At 33.4% G+C, this 22570-nt stretch overlaps 2 protein-coding genes and 1 long non-coding RNA gene across 4 annotated transcripts; 1 reads left to right on the forward strand and 2 right to left on the reverse strand.

Annotated features, from left to right (window-relative positions):
- The first annotated feature begins 475 nt into the window (after positions 1–475).
- On the forward strand, positions 476–5343 carry LOC112026475 (uncharacterized). Of its 2 annotated transcripts, XR_010632140.1 has the most exons (4): positions 1390–1657; positions 1762–1908; positions 2890–2989; positions 5014–5343. It is a non-coding gene; the product is annotated as an uncharacterized LOC112026475 (long non-coding RNA). The 2 variants fall into 2 exon arrangements; XR_002884369.2 differs by lacking the exons at positions 1390–1657; positions 1762–1908 and adding an exon at positions 476–581.
- Positions 1934–7065, reverse strand: LOC112026477 (uncharacterized). The gene is made up of 8 exons (XM_024059168.2): positions 5934–7065; positions 5708–5840; positions 5036–5251; positions 4630–4785; positions 4095–4347; positions 2904–3304; positions 2469–2585; positions 1934–2337 (listed from the first exon to the last, which is right to left on the reverse strand). Exons 1-8 carry the CDS (start codon positions 6938–6940, stop codon positions 2002–2004), a joined length of 2619 nt encoding a protein of 872 aa, XP_023914936.1. The 5' UTR covers positions 6941–7065; the 3' UTR covers positions 1934–2001.
- Positions 7066–10862: 3797 nt separating this feature from the next.
- On the reverse strand, positions 10863–16634 carry LOC112026484 (pentatricopeptide repeat-containing protein At1g80270, mitochondrial). The gene is made up of 3 exons (XM_024059174.2): positions 16484–16634; positions 14278–14872; positions 10863–12278 (listed from the first exon to the last, which is right to left on the reverse strand). Exons 1-3 carry the CDS (start codon positions 16516–16518, stop codon positions 11034–11036), a joined length of 1875 nt encoding a protein of 624 aa, XP_023914942.1. The 5' UTR covers positions 16519–16634; the 3' UTR covers positions 10863–11033.
- Positions 16635–22570: the final 5936 nt, after the last annotated feature.

A 22570-nucleotide genomic window follows, 5' to 3' on the forward strand; every position in this document is an offset into this window, starting at 1 on the left:
ATGATCAATTCGTTGTTGTGTTAATAGTCATATTCAAAGTCCACACACAAACACTATGTTCATGATAATTGTTGCTCATAGTTGTGTTAGAACACCCTTTGGTTTTGCTAAAAAGTCTTTGGTTGACACCTTCTATTTCCAAAGGGTTCGATTCTCCTCTCCCACAATTATTAGATAATAATAAAAAACACTTTTTATTTATTTTTTATGGGTACTAATAGGGTTCAATCCCAACCTTCTTTATTCGAGTACAGAAACCATTACCAATCTTTACTAGAGAAAAATTAATATTACTGTTACATAAAGTTATGTGATATTCTTCTCAAAAAAAAGTTATGTGATACGGTGGTAGGATTAGTTAGCATGACAAATAGGATATCCCACTAAAATATCCGAATCATCTAGGAGAGAGAAAGAACATTCCTAAACTACGTAACGCCTTGTTTCTATTTTTGGGTATTAGAAAAATATACATATGAACCTTAAAGACCTGAAAACAATACTAGGTAACTAATACCATCAAAGCAAAAGCTTCTTTTATGAGTTAAACTCCAGAGTGATCACCAAGCAAACTTCAACATGTAAGCTTATATACTAAACCCCTCAGAATTACCTTTTTCTTTGTTTTCATTTTTTTTTTTCTCTAGTGGGAATATTAAGCTTCCTAGTGTAAATTGTTAAATGCATTGATTCTGTATGTCTATATAAATTCTTGGGTCTAAATTTTGGATGCCCAGACATAAAGTTCTGTCTTTTCTTTTTTATTTTGTTTAATTTTGCTTTGCTTTATTTTTTTTTTTCGGGTATGGATCATCCAACTGTTTGTTTAGAATTTTACTCTATGATTTTGCTGAAATAAGTTTCAACTATGTTGAATTATATGATTGAAAATATTGCGTGAGTTTCTTGCTGTTTTTTAGTGTTGAATTAGTGTGCATTCCTTAGTTAGCAATGTGTCTGAGTTAGGATCAAGCTAAGTTGACTTCTTGATGTAAAAAGGTTGTTTGATGAAGTGTTTGAAAATAGGAATGATACTATATGATATTTGGGTTTATGGCCATCCTCTTTGATTTATATTGCTTATTTTGATGAGCAATGAAAGACCAGTTTGATTCTGTAGAAAATGAAATCTTGGAAATCACTTCTTCCTCCTTTTTTTTAGAAAAGAGTTTTGGATCATTATAGAGTTTGAAATCGTTGAAAATTAAACAAGTGCTACCAGTGGTTGGGTAGTAGAAGAGGAGGGGTATCTTTAGCCCAATCTCCTATTGTTTCTACTGAATGACATGAAATTGTCCACTAAATCTAAACCCAGGAGAAGGGTGTTATGATTTCAAGCTCACCTCGGGTCTGTTGATTGAAAGGTTTACAAAAGAGCGGCTTTCATATTGTATCAAAAGAATGTAATGCTTGATGTTGAGTATTGAATTCTAGAACTGAAAATTTTTGTTGCTCATTATCATTTTTAAAGTAATTTTCGCATACTCACTATTCAAGAACCATGAGCTCAAGAAAGATACGCCCAGTATGAAATGGAACAGATACGAAATTTGATGTTGCATTATTTAAGATGTAAGAAAGGACTATGAAGGAATGCACATCCATAAAGACCTAAAAGTAGCTCAGGCTGAGATTTTGAATTGGGTAGTGTCAAAAGGTATGGTTTTGAGACTTCTGACCTTAATTGAGACTACAATGGCTTAATTTTGCTTCAAAACTAAATACTTCGGATAACTTTTGTCCAAAATGTGATCACTTTAGGAATACAGTCTCACCCTAGGCAAAAGGAGATCATGCCAACAAGATTTGTCTTACTTGGATCCAGGAATCAGTCTACCAGACACACGACTGTTTTGCTTCTTGGGAATTATATTTGGAATGTTTGGTTGCAAACCTTCCTCTTATATGGTAATATTCTTTTTATTTGCTGTAATTGATGAAATAATTGATTGATTAAAAAATTGAAAAATCATTAAACTGTCCTCTTTGAGGACTGATATCTTAAAGAATCTCTAAATCTCTAAGGTTTTTTACAAAGGTTTCTCCAATAATGGAACCAGCCTTTACAAATACAGCTGGATAACCAATTGGAGCTTCTACCCAAGCTTCACAACCTTGTTCTGTAAATAGCTTCCCTGTCCAGATATGTTGCCAATTGGAACTTTCTCCCACTGGAAAATAGGCCTTAACATTCTTCTTTCCTTTGTCTAGGACAGGCACCACTAGGATCTCAGTGCCAACCAAGAACTGCTGGTAACTTAAGTGATGAACATGTTCGTCTTCTGGGTAGTGGAGAAATAGGTGGCGGCAAACTGGGAGGCCTTTTTGAGCAGCTTCCTGTTTTCAAATAAATTTACAATGAGAGAAGGGGGAGAAAGTTGGGAAGGGGGGGGGGGGGTGTGGGGTGGGAGCCATCGCTTACTTCACCAAATTTGAAAATAAATTAGTATCCAGAGTTCTAGGAATACCTTTACAAGTTGAATTCTGTAAAAATTCCATGCTTTGTACACTTTAGCAAGGCGAGCAAATTGTGATAAAGTTTGGTGGTTTGAATAGAATTGGCTATTGCTGGATGGCTTGTTCCCCTGCATGGAAAAGACAGGTAAATTCAGTTTATAATGAGATTATACATCTTATGGTCTTCAGGTGAAGGAATCATAACGTGTTGGTCAGCAAATGAAAATTTGAAAGGATTATTTTTTGAGGTTGAGTGAATTTAGTCCTCCTTTAGATGTAAATGCCTGACTAAATTTTCATCATTGACACAACCAACATTATTTTTGTCCTTTTTCCCCTTTTTCTTTTTCTTTATGATATTTTATGCTGGAAAGAGATTCTAATGATGCTGATAACAACAATAATAATGCATGTTATTTTTTCACATGGTAGGTTTTTTAACTTACTTCATGGGTCCGGAAGACAGTGGTGAAAGCATTTAGCTCCATCCAACGCAAAAGCAACTCTTCACTTCTTGTATAGTTTATAAAAGGTAAGTTTACTGCACAGTAGCCTCCAATATCACTGTGGTTAAAAGCATACCCTGAAAGTCCACTGCTAAGGAGGCCAGTGACAGCACTCTTTATCCCATCATTAGCTTGCCAACTTACCATTTGGTCTCCTTCCCAAAATAGCATCCCCCATTTGGGACTATTTCTGAAACCAGCTCTCATGAAGAAAACTAAGGCCTCTTCTGGGTCTTCTTTCACCTTGCCCACACATTTACTTTTCCATTCTTCCACAAATTCTCTGTTTATTTGGGCCCATAGCTCAGGGTACCTATTATGTGCAGATATAGGATCTTCACCTAAAATGGCAAGTATCCTGATTAGTAGTTATCATAAAGAATAATCAAGTGAGGAATAATACAAAGGTTATGTGGCTATTATCACTTAAACCATGGGTACCAATAGACCTATATAGGTTCCTCCTCTGGCTTGGGACACTTATGTCTTTTCTTATTCATATGTTTCATTCTTTATAGTTTCTTATTCTTTTGTTCTTTAAATTTTTGTTCTTTTGGGGTCCAGAAGGCTGGCAGCTTAGGAAATATGATGGTTAAAAATATAAATAAAAAAGACTGGAAAAGCTTACTGAGTTGGCTTGCCTTGAAAATCCCACATAATAATATGATGATTGTTACATCACTAGAGGTAGTATATTACTTTGTCAAGTAGGCGTACAAAAAGGCATAGGTATGGGAGACGTGAAGAAGAGATGAATAATTATGGTGATGCTTAACAGTTAACCCTTATTTAAAACATGACAGAACATGACATATTGTTAAGTGTTAGGAAATATGTTATACTAATTCCTATGACATTACTTGCGGAAAAATCAGTTGTGGAAGAATGTTTATTTTGGAGTATTTCTAAAAACTACCTCTGGAATTGAGAAACACATTAACAAAACCTAGACACCCCCACCTAAAAGAGAGATGAAAAAAAAGTCATGAAAATGGGGTTTACATTGAACCTGCAAAGAGGATTCTACTTCATTAATTTGTTATCTCCCTTTGGCATCACAAGAGACCCACGAGTTAGGAAGGTTACTCTGACCCTCATGTTGACTTTCAAATATAAGTTAAGATTTAAAACCTGAATAGAGAGTGGCATCCACAGGCAGGCCTTCACCAAAATCAGCCATCCATCCTCTGACTCCATCATCCACCATTTCTTGCAAAATCTGTTTGAACCAACTAGCAGTATTTGGGTGTGTCAAATCCAACATTCCAACATCAAAAGCTGTATTAGGAACCATGTATGGTTGTCCATGCTTGTCTTTCACTAAGATGTCTAGCTTTATTGCCTCCTCAAAGAGGTTTCTCCTTCTGTTTGGCTTCTCATGAGTCTGTCAAAGCAAGTGAAAACTAATTTTAAAGTGATAAACTCTCGAACTATCACATATTGCAACACAACATTTTGTACAAGGGGTATTGCCATTGTTTCACTTACAAGATAAAAATATGATTAATGATATATATAAAAAAAATCATATTGGCTGTTTTTAATGGCAGTAGCCTTCTTAGTTCTTACAATGATGCAGTGCACTGTTATTAATGGCAGGTTAGTAGTTGCAGGAATTATACTAGAATTTATAGTGGAGAGCATAAGTCAGGGACAAGATGTTTACTGGAGCTAGACAAGGATTGCAGTATGTCATCACTTTGATATGCTGAGCGTTTAGATCTTGAACTAATTGTTGCCATCCGCAGTACCTTTTTGTATCCACTTCCCAATTCCACCACAATTGTGATCCAATCAATGTCTCCCTTTGGCCCACCCAATCCTGTTCAACAATCACTGTACAATATAAATGAATGCACATAGATGCATGTAACTAGAACCGCATATTGTAATTTCAAATCTTTTTGAAAATAATGAAAATTTTCTATGGATGGAGAAAAGTCATACTTAAGAAGTTTCAAAAGTTCTGAAATGGCTCATTATTGACATGGGTGTCAAGATTTGTAGAATAATTGTTGAAACAAATTAAATAACTTCACATTTTTGACAGGTTTAAGCATGTCATGCATTACCTGCAACCAAAATGCTGAAACGGGAACATTATAAGTCCTTAGCTTATCCCAAGTATCGTGTACGGTTTCTGTGCCACCTTGCATTCCAACCACAGCACCAGATATTATCCACTCAGGAAGCACGGGAGGCCTCCCAATGGTTTCTGTAAAATGTTCAATGAGCTCAGAAGGTGAGTTCCCGTGCAATATCCGTCCTTGAACTGAGGTCCCATGTATCTGCAAGCCCCAGCATACAGAAAATGGGAAACTGCATGTTTAAGATCTCGAATGAGCCCATTATTTATAAAATGGAATTATGGGTTTTTCCCTTTTAAATTCTTATTTATGTTTTTGCAAAAGTCCCCCTGGTTAATTACTATTGACACCATGTGAGCTTATCCTTTTTTTTTTTTTGGGTATTATTTAAGAATATGAAATTCATTACCAATTATTAATCCAAATAGTTCTTCTATAACATCATGAAAAGTATTCATCTTCTTTAACAACACGCATTGCTTCTTCCAATCCAAAGTTCAATTTCTGCTAATAATCTAGTTGCTTTAGCGAGCAAGATTCCCTTTCAAAATCTTTTACAACATTCTCCTTATTAGTATCTGAATTACTTATCTGAAACAATTATATACTTAGAAGTTGTCATTACGGATGTAAGATCCAATAGTTATCAGAAAGTACCTGAATCTGAACTCTATCATTTCTGGTTAAATCGAATACTGAATAATCATAACCTTCAAGATAAAGAGATCGCATCTTCGATGTCATATAGAATGGAGAAGGAGCATACGTTGTACTCCAATCACCCCCAGCTCTGTAACGAGGAAAAGAATGATTCAACTTCAAATTTACAATACTAGTCATTTAAGAGCATTAGGTGGTGTAAGAGCTATTCTTTTTCATTTACCTGTAGCTAACCAAGTTAGCTGCAAAAGTTATAGGTTGATCTCCTCGTCCTATGCCCTGCTCCTGAACAAAAATGGGCACCCTTTTGCCTTTGAAATCCATGTGTGAGAATTGCTCCCCAAAACCATAAAATCTCTCTTTAGCTTCACTTGAATAGGTCAAGCAGACCCTGTTGAATTTCGTGGATTCTGCAACTTTCATCTCTTGTATTTCCTCCTCTGCTGAGGAAACTGTCACATACCCTCTTGGCCTTGAAAGGTACCGAAAGAAACCAAGCTTCCTTTTCCTTATCTGCCCCAGCCTCCGCCTAAAGCCCCGGTATCTTCCTGTAGGTGTTGGGGAGGTTTTGTGGCTTTGCTTAAAGCTTGGTTCCCCAAGCATCACTTGGAAACCAATCTGATTACTATTTTTCTGATCAAACAGGAGCCAATACCTTGCAGAAGTAGAAGTTTCCTTTGTCTCAAATTGTATATCTGCAGAAATGCCAGCTTTTTGAAACTGCTTTTTCCCTTTTTTCATGCTGAAAATCCAACCAGATATTAGCAACATAGGGAATTGGGAACTGTTCAAATCATTTTTCTGCTCAAACCCATATTGCGAATCTTGATTTATTGCCTCTAATGAATGATCAAACTGATTGATTACCCTTATTTCCTCAATGGTTTGGTGATTACAAACCAAATGAACATCTCCATCTTTCACAACAAAGGATCCTCTGCTTTCCTCCACCTCTGTTTCAGCCAATGCTGCAGACACAAAGGCTTGGCCTGGAATGGTAGACCATATGAGTTTAGAAGGATTTGATCGATGAGAAATGGAGAGATACCCACCATTGTTTGAGCACCAAAGAAGCTGGAAATCCTTCCCAATTGAGAATTTTTTGTGTGAAGGCACTGTTTGGGAATTGAAAAACAGAGTTCCTTCAATGAAAGGGTGGGAAGTTTGAGTTGATGGGAAAGGGTTATTAAGATGTTTGTGGTGCTTTTTGGTGATTTTGAGGCTCGACATGTTGGGATTAAAGAGAGAAATGTTCCATCCAATCCTATTTATAGATTCCAAATCCAAAACTTTAATACAATGTATAATATTTTCAAGATTCCTATCAACTTTTCTTGCAGCTTTTCAAAGTTCAAGCTGGAGAAAAGTCTTTTGGTTTTTTTTTTACACGCTTTTTTGTTGACGTTTGTAGTAATAATCAGTGTGTTTGGAGGATAGGGATTGTTTTGAATGGTATTTGATTTTTCTGTGACGTGGCAGTAAATGAATTTGCCAAACTAGCTAAGCTGACCTCATGATATATTGATGTTATAACTTAGAATTGTTCTTTTTGCACTTCAACCCCATTTATTGATATATTTTTCTTTGCCCCATCTTTTGATAGGTCTATATACTTTTATAATAATTTCCCTTGTTCTCTTTTCTCTTTCTTTCAAAATTTACCAATTGAATTTGAAGTCTAAATCCTATCTGATAATTTAGTTGATTGTAGTTCTGGGGATTAATTCCTTTTTAAGGTTATTGAGCTCAGTGCTCTATCATTAACCAACCTAGAAAGATCAACTACTATGATGCTCAAAGATTTGCTTGATACCTTTTTAGCTCTCAATTTTCTGCTGAGACTTTCAATTAAAAGATACCATGCAACAAATTTGATATGATATTTGCAGCAGAATTGGAATTTTTGGATTGATGTTTTCCTTTTGAACTTTTGTCAAAAAAAATTTGAGAGATTCTTTGCTTTCTTCGGTGCCATGGTGGTTTAGTAAACATAATTTTAGAAAGTTGGGATTGAAAATTAGCTTCAGTTTATCTACTTTTGGTGCCTAAACTAAAATTGTAAATAAGTAACTGTTTCATCTAACACATAGAAACGTCTTATATAGGTCATGAATTTATCCAAATTAAAATGATGACCAAGTCAGAATTGAGCAAAATCTGTGCCGCTAAAATAGAACATTACTAGAGTGGCTTGTTAGATCGGTGAGGGCTTGAAAGGTCCCAATTGGCTGGCGTTTTTGGATTTCTATAAAGAGGTCAATACTCAAACGGAGGACAGGATTGGGAAAGAAACAAAATTTTAGTTGGACCGTTCAGGTTGTTGACTATATGATCATTTTATGAAAATATTCAATACGATTAATGAGTTTTGGCTGACCTTTGGTCATGCTAATTTTGACGATTCCTATTTCAAAAACTTAATTACTAGGTTTCATCCATTGCATCACTCTTAGTATAACACCTCTTTTTCTTTTTCTTTTTTCTTTTAAAGTAGTATATCTGTTTCTCCCTTTGTCCTTCTTTATTATTTATTAGTATTTGAGTTTTTTAAAGTTGTGTTCAAAATATGAATGGACCATTTCACGGTGAAGATGCAAATTTTGTAACCATTGTAGTTTAACTGACTAACACCTTTGTTATTTTTAATGGAGAGATCTATAATTCAAATTTTTTTACCCCAAAGTTTCAAACTATATATATAATTCATTGATAATAATGAGATATAATTCTTTATATTGTGAATTGATTTTTTTTTTTTTGAGCTGGTGAAGTGAGTTTTTAAATGACATGACAGCATGGGTTAACATTTTTTTTTTGGGGTAACATGTGATAACACCTTTTAATTAATGGCAAAAAAAAAAAAAAAAAAAATCTTTAGGTTCTTGGCAAGAAAATGAATCCTACCTCTCCATTTGTTTTTAAATATTTTACTATAAAGACAATATTATCCTACAACTTTGATTCCAAATTAAGTTTTTCTCTAATATGGTCCTTAAACCAAGGCAAACTGTTGCTTCAAAATGGGGGTTGCTATGCTAAGAGAGTGATAGCTATCACTTTCTTGACAGCAAGTTTTATGATTCAATTTTGTAACTTACCCAAAATTGTATTATGGACAGTTTGCACTTTAACACTTACTCCATTTTGTAATACTACTTTTCCTAATGATGTATCTGACTTGAATGGGCTTCCTGGTTCATTTTCTTAATTCATCTAGCCGTTATAACCGGCATCATTCATTTTGTTCATACATGTGTTTGCTTATTAAATCTTTTTTTTTTTTTTTATTGAGTAAAAATAAATAAATAAATAGAATGCTTGTCCTAGTTTGTCTCTTGAACTTGGTCAATGTATTTGCTCCAAAATTCTGTCTTTATAATGCACGTAGCCTTGTTTTGGGCAAAGTTCATTGTGCAATCATGCACGTTCGAAATTTTGGGCAGAAGTGGAAAAAGTGCACGTCTTTTGCTCATTCCGACAAATCTTTGGATTGATTATCCATTGGTGGGATCGGCCAAATGTATACATTATTCTTCCATACATAATTTTTTTTTAGATATTAGAATTAAAGTAAGAAATTAAACTCATAAAAAAATTAAAATTTATAGTTTCAATTTTTAAAAATAATAAATTAAGTCACAAGGTTACAAAAAGTAACAAATTAAACACTAATCAATTATGTTTGAACTATAATATAGGATGATGTTTTAATTTGTTTTTTTTTTAAACATGGTAATTTAATTTGTTATTTTTTGAAATTATGAGGGTTTGATTTGTTATCACCATTAAATTATAGGGTTTATAATGAAAATTTTCCCCCTTTCTAATGTATCAAATGTTTTTTTTTTTAATGTCAAACAGTAGCTTTAATGAAAAATAATATTCTATCTAAAAAAAACATATAAATAATTTAATGTATCATAGTTATTAAATCTTAATAATTTAAATATTAAAATAGCTACATTGATGTGAATGCTCTTAAGTGGTTTAAGTTTGTCAAGAATCTTATAACTCAATTAGTTGCTATTAATACTTTTTAGTGTTTCTAATAATAATATCCAAGATTTCAATCCCTCATCCCTTGATGTAACTATCAAATTAAAAAAAAGAAAAAAGAAAAAAAAAAGAGAGAAGAAGATAAATTACATTTTACACTCTTTAATTTGATCATATCATAATTTAGTTAATAAATTTTTCATTGTTATAACCTACTCTCCAAAAAATTTGAACTAATGAAACAATTACGTTTCCGTTCAAATTAACAAATTTAAATTAAATGAACAAACAATATAGCTCCTTATGGTTGGATCATATCACATTTAGTCCCATAAACTTTTTAATTGCTACAGTTTGACAATGTTATTTTAGTCCAAACTTCCCCTATTTTTTGAAACCCTTTTTGTGAGGATGTGACCTTATTGGATATGATAGACATCTCTTACATGTTCTATTCAAATTGCTTTTACATGTAAATCTAGTAACTGTAACAAGGTTCTCAGCTAAAAAAAAGTAACTGTATCAGGGTGTTTCAAATGTTAATCTATTTTGTTGGAGGATTTTATCTTAATGTACACTAACCTTTTATTTTATGAATAAAATATGTAATTTCCAAAATTAAAAAAATAAAAATAAAACATTTATGGGACCAAATGTAACCATTTGCTTCTGTTATTGCTGGTAATATATGTAATGTGTTGATACTGTGGTGTGCCTTGAAGATTTACTTCGTGGTTGCTTTTTATTTTTTATTTTTTTGGTCTTTTGCCTTTTCCACAAATGATGTACTTCAATTAGTATTGTAAGTTAATTTTCAGCTAATTCTACTCTACTCCACACCCCTTTCCCGCTCTCTCCATCTAAATTGGCCATAAAAGGACAAACTCTTCAGTATCATGAAGCAAGGAGCAGCAGTTAAAAGGATAACAAGTTCAATTAAGATAACAGCATTCAGATCTCAAAACTAAAATTTGGAAATCAATAGAACATTTTAATTTAGCATGGGGAGCATTTGACAGGATTTTCAACCATGTTCCCAGGATTGCAAACTTTCTATCATTGTATCATCCATGAACTAGGGGGTGTAATGGTGAAATAGTGTCTCAGTAACCCTCAAGGGGTTAGTATTTGCTATAAGGGCTCTAACCTTTAAATGTAACAAAGGAGCAACTAAAGAAAACTACATTGATTGGACACAGTTATATTACATGGATCCCTTGAGCTCCTAACATGAATAGCAGTATATGAGGCAAAACCATAATAAAATCCATAATGAAAGTTGAAACTGAAAAAGCCAATAATTCCTAAAACAAACAAGTGAAGTTCCTCAATCAAGTAAATCTGACATGGCTGTCCTCCTAAATGCATCAACCTGAGCTAACTGGGATGCCAAAGTTTTGTTTGGGAATATATTATCTGCCTTCATCCTCTCCCTAATCCCATAAGCTGGAGCCTTTGCATTTATATAGGCCTGGATAAGAGTCTGGAACTGCCGGAGTCTGGCCACATATCCAGACTGTCTCATCCTGTGAAACATTTTTTCTGAATTATGAATATCACCCCTCTTTGCATACTGTTCCATTATAGCCATGAAAGAACTGAACATTGGCTTCATCTGGTTCTGCTGAGTTGCCTTGTGCAAGATGGAATCAGCCTTTTCCACCTCCCCTGCCTCCACATAGAGCTTTACAAGTGCATCCCAAGTCAATGGGCCAATCCTGCACCCACTCTCCCCCATACGCTTAATAAGATCCTTGCCCTTGGTCAGCATCTTTTGGCTTGCATACACCTTCAGAAGCACAGAATAATGCTTGGAAGAAAGCTTCTTTCCCATTTTTAACATTTTATCAAAAACTGCCTCTGCTTCTTCAATCTTCTTCAATCTTCCCCAAGCTTCAATAGCAGCCATGCACTCCTCAAGCCAGGGATTCGACTCACAGATCTTCCAAACTCTCCTCACATCATCAGCCTTTCCCAGCTGTGCATAAAGAGGAAGCAGCAGTCGGCAAGTAAAACGATCTTTTAAGTTATCCCCTTCCATCTCCTTCAAAATTGCTTCAGCTTTTTCTGTAAGCCCACCTGAGGCATAATGCCTAGCTAAGATGGCTAGTGTATTGATGTCTGGTTCAATGCCTTCAGCCTTCATTGTTTCAACAATTTGGTCCATACCAGTTATGTCATTTGATTGGCCTTTGGTGTCTATTAAGATCTTATATGTAAACAGAGTGGGCTTGACACTTTCTTTCTCCATTAATAATAATACATCAGCTATTTTCTTCTTGTCAAGTCTCTTGTAAAGTAGGAGCAACTGGTTGCAAGAAAATGATGTAACTGGAAATTCAAGGTCCTTCATTTTGTTGAACACAACCTCTGATTTCTTAACATTGTTGTCAGCAACACAGTTTGCCAGCAAGGTTCGGTAGATTACTTCCCCTCTAAAAGATTTGGGAATCTTCTCAATGTAGCTCTCTGCCCTCTGGAGACCCCGTACCTTAGAAATCAAATCAAGGCGAGAAGCATAATCTCTCTCAACAAAGTCAAGCTGCTTTTTTGCCTCCAGCCACTCTGAGAGCTGCAAAACCGATGTAGCATAAAAAGAGATGAAAATTGCTTTATTTAATAAATTTTAGAACTCAAATATATGACTTCAAAACCAAATCTTCCTTTTGCACATGCATAAAAATGGACTCTAAACAATAACTCAAGTACTCAACAATCCAAAGATGGTGGCATCAACCACTAGTGTTGGTGGATGATTTTCCTTATCAACAATCGAAGTGCCAAGGGCCTTTGTTTTAGTGGCATCTCCACCCTTGTTGGTGAGAAATATCCCAGGTTCAATTCCTCACAAGCATTACACAGAGAAGCAAAGTGCAATGAACAGAATCTGTTACCACCCACTTGAAACAATAGTAATAACAGAGGTCAATTTTAAGTAAAAACAAGAAGGCACTCACATTTCACAATGTTCCACCCTATGGAACTCCATCCCCCCAATATCCTTTAAATCATTTTTTCTAGAAGTAAATCTGCTCACACTTACAGTCATTGGATTAATTGTGCATGAAAGAAGATTTCTAAAATCAATATAAAGGAAAAAGCCGCATGCAACAGCATAACATATAAAATATATAAGAATCAACCAACCTAACAGAGTCAGATATAATTTTTTTTTGTAAGTAACGAAAGAATTTTTATTTTTTATTTTTTAAATAGCACCTACCAAGTACACCAGGGGTGTACTCAGGGAGAAATACAACCAAACTCAACAGATTCAGATATCATGATAGAACTATATGAAGAAACCCCACCCAACTCCTTTAAATAAACCTATTGTTCATAAGAGCCAGCTCCTTTGGAAAAAAATATCAACCTTCAAACGCAATCCATACCTCTTTACTTAACAGGTGGCCTGTTTTACTATACATGTATTGAACCATGTGGCCCAAATGAACAGCACATTGGCACACAACTTCAACATCGTCATAGTCTACAAGATTTGTGCTAGGAACACACCATAAACCCACTTGCATTTCAAACAAGCACCACTTGTGGGTCAATTAGCTCAACTGGTAAAGTCTCTTGTTGTCGAATAAGAAATCTAGTGTTCAAATCTTGCCTATACCAAAAACTAATTGTTGTCTTGGCCAAATGATAAAGAGAAATCATCATGGAGCGGATGCAATATGCTGAAATCCATAGTATCTATCAAAATAAATAAAAAAGTGCAAATGCATGTACACCACATGATACTCAAGGGAAGTATCTTCCAAATTTTGCCACTATGATGTCTTCTAAATGCCCCTTCAAACATACCAATAAATCAACCACCATTTATCATAATGTATGAATCCCCAAACAGGCCAAACATCCATTGAACACATTTCTCTAGCTATTTCACATTAGGAGTAGATGATCTCTTGATCCCTGATTCATTCACGCATGCAACACTAAACCACTACTGTTTTGATGCTCCCACAGATGATTCATTGTTAAAAAATCTTCTGTAACGTAGCTGTCCAAATAAGAAATGCCAGTCTAAGTGGTACTTTATCCTTCTAAATACTCCTCAAAGGGAAGAAGGGTAAAAAAAAAAAAACCCTCCCTCAAATCTGAAAGCCTAATAAAAAGATTTAAATGAATATCATGACTTCTAGAATGTTCAAATCATTTGCTCCTCACCCTCTCAACAAACCTTGGCATAGAAAACAAACCAAGGATTTCAGTTCCCAATCTTGCACCATCCTATTAGCTTGGATTCCAGTGAAGATTTCCATTTGACCAGTCCATATACTCAGTTCTCAACAATATGGGATATTCAACTTTGGCATAACTGCCTATTTATGATTTCAGCTAAATGAACACAGAGATATTTACGATATGCACATCATACACATGCACAAACAACTACTAGCTAGGTACCAAATTTATACAGATAGCCACCAAGGAATAAGTAAATTGACTATTGAAGCCCAAAAATATGCAATATGAGAACAAGGTGAAATTTTTTTTTCCCTGCAAGCTATTTCTAATAAAAGTTTTTAAGTAAAGAAAAGATCATATTAACTTACCTGCAATGCCCGCCCATACATCCGACGTTTACGAAGGTTAAGCATGGCCAATGAGATTTCTGCCCGGCTCAAATCATGTCCTTCTTCAAGCCACTTATCAAGAGCAGTATGTATAGACAAACCTGGAGCAGCCATGATGGCGTTGAACAGTTCTGATTGAGCCCTTCTAGATGATTTTTTCTCAATAGGGTCAGTCTCAATGTCCGATAACTCTAGCTCATTTTGAGAAGGCTCTTCAACATCCTTATCAGAGAGTTCTGGTCCAGAAATTAATTCGTCATCACTTTCATCTGTTACATTACTGCCTTGATTTTCCTGAACACTAGAAGTTGTCTCAAGTTCAGAAAAACCATCTTCCAAGTCATCTTCTTCACCACTGCTTTTTGCACCAGCTTGTGAAGAAAAACTACATCTACCCACAGAGAATTTTGAAGAAGCATGCTCTGTATGGTAAAACCTCTTTATATACAGCCATCTATCGTATGCCTCTTGAGGAGACTCAAGGACAACAGCCTTGTCATCCTCTATGCAGGAACTTGGTATTTCCAATTTAGCACAGCATGCGCGAGAAGTTCTTATACTGAATAATTGGCTCCTGAAAACAAAAGAAAACATAAATAAACTATCATATTAAGCAACCACAACAAGGTAAATATGAATAATATAAGATTCTACTCAACTCTGAAAGCTGTCACTTCACAGGATTTTCCAGGAGAAAACATTAGATAAATTAATAACTAACACGGAGGTGTCATGATATATAAAAGAGAGTTCTGGAAAATTTTATAAGAATCCAGCAAACAGTTAGAGGGCTTGGATTAAATAAGATATTCTTTACAGCAAAAGAAAATGTAAAGGGTGGAAGCTAGAGTAACTGAGTATTACATAAAGAATGGTAATTTTACAGCTGTTGCTTGTCATACATTAATATAATAGCGATCCCTTCTCTACCACTTTTCAATGTCAGAAGTCACTAAAAGCTGGGTCCCAATAATAATCCTCTAAGTTTAGAACCATAAATGTCGAAGAAATAAGAGAAGGGAAGGTATCTAAAATTCACATGAAGAAGATACTAAATTATTTTAGTGCAGAAAAATGGTAATTGACATGTTCGCCAAAAGTACGGACTAATTATCACAATAAAATGAAACCATGAAATGAGAAACATACAAGTTATAGAATTTTGAAAAGATATCTTCCCTTTTACCACATATTGATTGAATAGAAGAAAGTTAATCCTTGAATCATGTGCACTACTAAACTTATAAAGGTACAAACAAATTTTTTTTTTAAGTGGAAAGTTACACACGCACTCAGTGGATCATGAATGCACAAGCAGCACAACCTTACCTCTCCACTTCATTCTTTATGGAGAGAGGAAATACCATTTTAGCTAGAGATCATTGGCCAGTTTGAATCAAGTATAAGATACCACAAAAGAGAAACTTAAGCAGGCAGAGGTTGCAGCAACTCCCTAAAAACTAAAGCCAGGCTGGTTTTTTCAAAGGGATAAACATGTTTTGATAACCACAATTTAGACAAAACGCATTTGATTAAGCATATAACAAATATCAATGATGTGGCATCAAAGTTGGTGGCAGAATTTACCTAGTATCTTTTTAAAAAGAAAAGAAAAGAAAAAAAAAAACCATGACAAGAATTTGGTTAGTGGTTTGTAAAAAAAAAAGGACACAAGAATTTATTTTAAAAAAGACTTGAAACTTTAGAAATCAAATCGCAATGAAAATGGGGAAACTTAGAAAATACAAAAACCGAATGAACCATTAAACCCAAAATTCCACTATCTTCCATTCTTTTACACTCTCACAACAACAACAACAACAACAACATCCCACTATCCATCTTTTTCCTGCTCTTTCTCAGTAACCGAACAAGTGGGATGAGATAATAAAACCCAAACAAGTACACATTTCCACTGTGATAAAATAACCAACCAGCCAAAGAAGCCCATTAATTCCTAACATCCAATTTCCCTTTCATTTCCCTCAGATTTCCCAGTAATCAAGCCGAGGGATCAGATACTAACAAACCCCAGAACAAAAATGCAAACTTTTCGTCACAAAAACACCAAAAACCAAAACCCATTTCAACATTCAATTTTCCCTCCAGTTCCCTCATTTTCTCAGTAACCAAACAGATAGTAAATCCCATAACACACAAAAAGAGCACAGAGAAAAGGGTTTACCTGAGTGGAATAGTAGCACGACGAAGAGCCCACATGGTGAAATGAGACGTATTTGTGAGAAAATAAAAAACCCTGATAGTCGGAATCAGAGAGAGTGAGTGTGATAAAAGAGAAGGCACACTCTTAAACCCTAAAAACCCTCAGTGGCATTTGGTAATTTCGCTTTTTGATTAGGATTTTATACGATAGTTTCTTTTTCAGAAGTGCCCCAACTTTTTGTTGAAATGGCATTTACTTCCCATGCCTGGAATTTTTTTTTTAACTAAATTATTAGCCTTAAAATTTGAGGTTTTTTTTTTTTTTTTTTTTTTTTTTTTAAGTTTGAGATTTTTTTTTGGTCTACTAAGACTTGATTTGTTTTTTCAAATGGTAATTTTATTATTCTTCGTGATTGAATTGGTGATTAATTATATATGTACCAACATCATGGTGCTTTTTTTTTACCTTCCCTTTCTTAGTGATCAAATTACTTATGAACATGAATAGGACTACTTTGAAAAAGTGGAATCAAATTTGGTGAAAGAAAATGAAAAATATCAAACTTAAGAAACCAAATTAAAACAACCTCAAATTTTAAGAGTTAAAAGTATATTCTAGTTATTATTTTTAAAAATAAATCTAGTGATACAAAAAGTTTTCAACTCTTTTAACAACTGTTGAAATGTGTAGACCGTAAACACCTCACATTACAATAAGTGAAAAAATTAATTTTCTCAAGTGATTTTAAGGGTAAAATAGTCATTTTAGTCTTCCCAAGGTAAAATATATTGTCATTTTATATTAACAATTCTAAAATGAACTTAAGGGTTACTTTATCATATTTGGTCTCATCTTGTGTCAAGGGAAGATAATGTGTCATAGTAAGAATTAGAAATTAGGATATCTTGACCAATTTTGTGAAAAAAAACTTAATTTTTGAATGGTGGAAATCCGGCCTTCAAATTAGCCACAATGCGTGGAATTAAAATGTTTTAATTTTATTGGTCATTGGATGAAACAATAAAAGTAAGGACTTATGTTATGTTCTTGCATGCCCTTGGTAATTCTACAAGATAATTATGGAATTTTTAATTATAAAATAAATTTTTTGATTTTAATCTACAACTAAATATTTAAATTAGTAATTCTAAAGATCAAAATCTTGTTAGTCCTTTGCATTCAATCTCTTACTTTGACCAAGTTTGAATAGAATTTATTTTATTTTAAATATTTTTGTAGTTAATTTTTGAGAATTTTTTTAGACATTTTTTTGGAACTCAAACATTTCAATTATCATCTGGATATGAGTTTTCAAGGTCCATAGGTTACTCAAGGCTCCCTCCTCTATAAATGGAGAGTAGTGCATTGATTAGGAAAAGGAGTCTTTCTATTACAATTTTTTTACAAACTAGAGAAAGCTCTCCTTAGATCCAATTTTTAAAGCCCTATTGCACAAGGAAACTGCAATCTGCAACAGAAGAAAAGGAGGGAAAATTATTGAAAAATTTAGTCATTTAGATGTATTTAAGATTGCAAGAAAGAATATGAATAAGTCAATTGCATTTTTGTATGATTAATGAATCTTGCTTTACTCACATTTTTAGTCTATCAATCGTCTTCTCATTCAGCCACCTCATTGTCTTTTCGTCAAGCCGCCTCACTGTCTTTTAATCACAAATTAATTCACAATACGCAAAGGCTAAAAAGAAGAAGAATTTAAATAATAATAATTGTAAGGCTAAGGGCCCAAGTCATATGTTGGGCCTTGGGCATTGGCCGAGAACATGAGTAGTCCAAGAACAAACGAATGGTAGTGAGTGACTCAAACTTAAGACTTATGAGCAAGATGCCAGTTGGAAGGTGGTTCGAGGAGGAATATCTCATCGGATAAGTTGTACACGGATTATATATAGATCCTATAGATCGAAGTGACGTCCCAGGAAGCCCCAATGATGGGGAACCCAAAAATATCTAAGGGAAAACTGTTATCACCACATTGAATGCATTGTAGCTACTTTTTTGACCGCATTTATGTGGAGAAGACTTTTGAATAGTACTGTCTTGGCTGTCGCAACTCACAAAAGGCCAGAGAGGGTGTCTAATGAGATAGACACTCAAGTAGAGGCTCAAATGATCAACAAGTGTAAGATTAAAGGTAGGTTTGGTACACTGAATGTAGATTACATTAGGAATAGTAATTTTTATTACTGGGAATAGAAGACATTGTAATGGAATAACTATTACTATTCATAAATTTGGTTGTTACATATGGAAAATTTGTAAAAAATGATGTATAAGGAAACTTTATATTTTTGGAAATATATTAATTTTAAAAACTATTATATATACTAAGGAATAGCATCAATTTTAAAGAGGAATAGCTATTCTTCAATTTAAAGAATAGTTTTTCCAATGTAATAACTAATTTATGTAATAAAGATGCAACCAAATGACCGAATTGATATTACACATGAATAACTATTCCATTACAGGAGCTATACAGCATACCAAACGTACCCTAAGATGATTCAAGGGGGACTATATAACGAAAGAGACCCTCTATGGACTGGGGGATCGAAAAAATAGAGAAAGAATACTGTAGCAATCAAAATTAAACTTATATTGAACTGTTATTGATTTATATAACAAAAAATATCTCATCGGACAGTGAGTTCATTCAGCTCTATTTTCCTTGTTCTTGCTTGATCATCTTTTAAATCCACACTAGCCGTTGTCAAATTCATTAGAGCCTAGTTCTCCAACCCCTCTCTATAAATTTATTGTACTGGGCTCATTAGGTCAGATCCCATACACCTTGGGCTTGGGCTGCCAAACGTGTCCCTACAATAATAAAAATTTGAACTTTTGCAAATGCCATAGAAGAAAGTAAGGGAAAATTATTAGTAAATTTAGATTTTTTTTTTTTTTTTTGAAAACCAAATTTAGATGTCGTTAAGATTGAAGAAAAGAATATAAATAAGTCAATTGAATTATGGTATGTTTAATCACCTTGCTTGTGATTTTAATTAAACGGGCCCACTAAATATTTTTCTGTTATTTTTTTCAAGTCTCTATTTTTATTAACGAAAGTTTATTTTATTTTATTTTTAGAAAAAGATGAAATAATTTGTACCAAAAGTAGTTAGAAATTAAAATTTCTCAATCTTTAGGCTAATACGTATCCATCAAAACAAATGGATTTCAAATAAGCATTTTCATTTTTTTAGATTTTTATTTAGAAACATATAATGTTTGAAAAAAAAATCATTAGTAGAGCCCGGTTTTCACATAATTTATAAAAGTAATAAAATTTTGCTTTGGCTAATACAAAAAGTAGGGCACGGTTTACCCTTATAGTTTTATGTTTTTTTGTTTTTTGATATTTCGTTAATTACAAATTTACAATGGAGAGGAAGGATTTAAATTCTAGAGTCTAGATATCTTTGATAGAAACACTATAAATTACCAACCAATTGAGCTAAAAAGATCTCTTTATCACTTTTCATATAAATAACAAAAAGAAAAGTAAAATGTACACGTAAAATTGATTTTACAAAGTAGAATTTTCATTTAGGCATACCATATGAGCATATATAGAGTGTAAAGTGGCTAATTGAAGACCAATCCTCCTTTCCTGAGTCCAGCGCTTTTGTGATATTCAAAGAATTGCCTTATAGCTAGTATAAATCTTCCTGACCAGTTCTAAAAGCAAATTGCGGAGAAAATGGGCTTTTGCCCTGTATTTTTTAATATCTAACAAAAAGTCTCATATCTGAAACTAATTAGGGAAATGCCCATGTTTTGAAACTCTAAAATCAAGTTTCAAATGTATAATTCGATTTTTGGGACATCGAGTTATAGCGAACGTGGATTTAGGAATAAAATTTTTTTTTGGAACTCATTTTATCGAACTCGAGTTCCACTTGAGTCTTTTTCAAGGAACTCGAGTTCCATAAACTTAAGTACTTCACATGGAACTTGAGTTCCTTGAATGGAACTTGGAACTTGAGTTCCAGGAATTTTTTTATTTTTTTTTAATTTTCAGTTCGCTATAACTCGATTGTCCAAAAATCAAATTTTAAATTGAAACTTGATTTTTAGAAAATCGAATTTCAAAACAGGGGCATTTCCCTAAATAGTTTCAAATATGAGGCATTTTACTAGATATTTAAAAAAAAAAAAAAAAAGAAAAAAAAGAAAAGGCAAAAGCCCATTTTCTCCAGCAAATTGCACATCATATGACATTTCCGCTAACACAGGGTCTTCAACAGGACTTTTAGCAGCCATTGGTTCTCTTAATGCTCTTAATTTCTAGGAAAAAAATTAAGGTCAGATAGTTTTTAGAAGAGAAAATTACGATTTTGGTCTCTAATATTGTTAATTTCATCCATAACATTTTAAATGTGTTAGTTTAGTCTCTAATCTTTTAATATTATGTCAAAATAATTCATGACATCAAGTGGTGGATAAAAAATATTAATGTGGCTAATAATGATTTTAAAATTTTATTTTTTGTGCCACTTGTACTGCCACATGGACAACCAGGTGTCTGTGACTAAACCGTATTCGAAAGTGAAAATTTTGCAGCATTTTATGAGCTTTAAAAATATATCTTTGGGATTAGGGACAAAGAAGAAAATGAACAAATTCAAGCAATTCTTTTCCCAAATTCAACAAAAGTATTTACCCAAAAAAAAAGCCCAAAATTTCATTTATTGAATTAGAAAATTCAACCCCCAAAAAAATTGCTTTGTTCTCCAATTTTAGAGCATGAAAAATTCAAAGAAAAATGAAGTGAGAATAACGTTAGAGACCAGAATCATAATTTACCCATTTTAATATATCAACTTTCACCAAGGGATAAATTTTATGGTAAACAATCGTAGGCAGGCGATATCTTTCGCACTATTATTCATTACAATAAGAAACTTTTTTCAATAAATAAATGTCATATTTTTCGTCCATAATTGTGGTCCATTAACCCAAGGATCAAAGGGCATGCTAAATTTAACTCCAAACCAGGAGATCATGCAGTTCCAAGTTTCCAACCAAGCCAATTTCACTATGATTTTAGCTATCTTAATGCCTCACTTGGTTACAAGCTCACATTATTAAGCTCAGCAATAAATATCATATTTTAAATCTTGGTTTACACCTTAGTTTATGTCTACTTCGTAAAAAAATTTAAAAGTTAAAAAAAAAAAAAAAAAGTAGCATTGACAATGCAATTTGTATTTTCATGCTATCATTACTCTATTTTAATCCAATTTCCTTTGGAAATATTTTTTTAAGTTTAGCTTAAAATTACCAATGCGCATCCTTGACGTAATGACCACTTCACAAGTATAAGTGTTTGTAGAGTGTGGGGCGCAAGGGCCGGGGTTCAAGTTTCCAATAGAGAAATTCATATACATATATACTTAGATTAGGCTATAGTAGAATTTTTATCTTGTATATATAAAAAAAAAAAAGTTTAGCTTAAAATTAAGATAGAATTCACATTATGGAGAAGACAATTTAATGTAGATCATTTTTTTTATTTAAAATTTAAAAGCAAAAGGGAGAAAACATCTCATAGTCTTTTATTGTCAATTATGTAGCTCTAAGTTTGACAAAATGTTTTTTGTAATTGTTTTATAAGCTCAAATCTAATTAAACCTTTGGAATATACAATGATTAATTAACTTGTAACCTTTGAAATATCCTAACTGGTAATGGCTCATTCATATACAACATTGATATTTCCTACATCTAAAGGCAAGTTATGTGGGTTTCAATTAACTCAACTGATAAAGTCAACCAATTGATATGTTGGTCTGATGATAAAGAGTAATCATCAAAAGTGGACATCATAAGTTGAAACTCCCTATAACAAAAATCTAAAAATAATAAAGCAAGTTATGTTATATATACTTTTTTTTTCCAACTCCATTAAGCACAACAGAGGCTAATTATGCCTAAAATTACTAAATTCTTTTGTGTCTTTGTTGTCCTCTTTATCTTTTCCTTTCCTGTTAACGGAAGACCCAAAGGTATGTAACTTCAAATTTTCTTATTCTATCTATATTTAGCCATTAAATATAAATTCCATCTTTAAATTTCTTAAGC

The sequence above is a fragment of the Quercus suber genome, unplaced genomic scaffold (genome assembly GCF_002906115.3).
Source record: "Quercus suber isolate HL8 unplaced genomic scaffold, Cork oak 2.0 scaffold_266, whole genome shotgun sequence".
Taxonomy (NCBI): domain Eukaryota; kingdom Viridiplantae; phylum Streptophyta; class Magnoliopsida; order Fagales; family Fagaceae; genus Quercus; species Quercus suber.

Coding starts and splice junctions, on each gene's coding strand:
- LOC112026484 (XM_024059174.2), bottom strand. CDS start 16,518: ATGTGGGCTCTTCGTCGTGCTACTATTCCACTCAG. Junction 14,873..16,483: donor CGTGCTACTATTCCACTCAG/GTAAACCCTTTT, acceptor TTTTGTTTTCAG/GAGCCAATTATTCAGTATAA. Junction 12,279..14,277: donor TGTATGGGCGGGCATTGCAG/GTAAGTTAATAT, acceptor TCGGTTTTGCAG/CTCTCAGAGTGGCTGGAGGC.
- LOC112026477 (XM_024059168.2), bottom strand. CDS start 6,940: ATGTCGAGCCTCAAAATCACCAAAAAGCACCACAAACATCTTAATAAC. Junction 5,841..5,933: donor GCTAACTTGGTTAGCTACAG/GTAAATGAAAAA, acceptor TCCTCGTTACAG/AGCTGGGGGTGATTGGAGTA. Junction 5,252..5,707: donor ATGATAGAGTTCAGATTCAG/GTACTTTCTGAT, acceptor TGGGGCTTGCAG/ATACATGGGACCTCAGTTCA.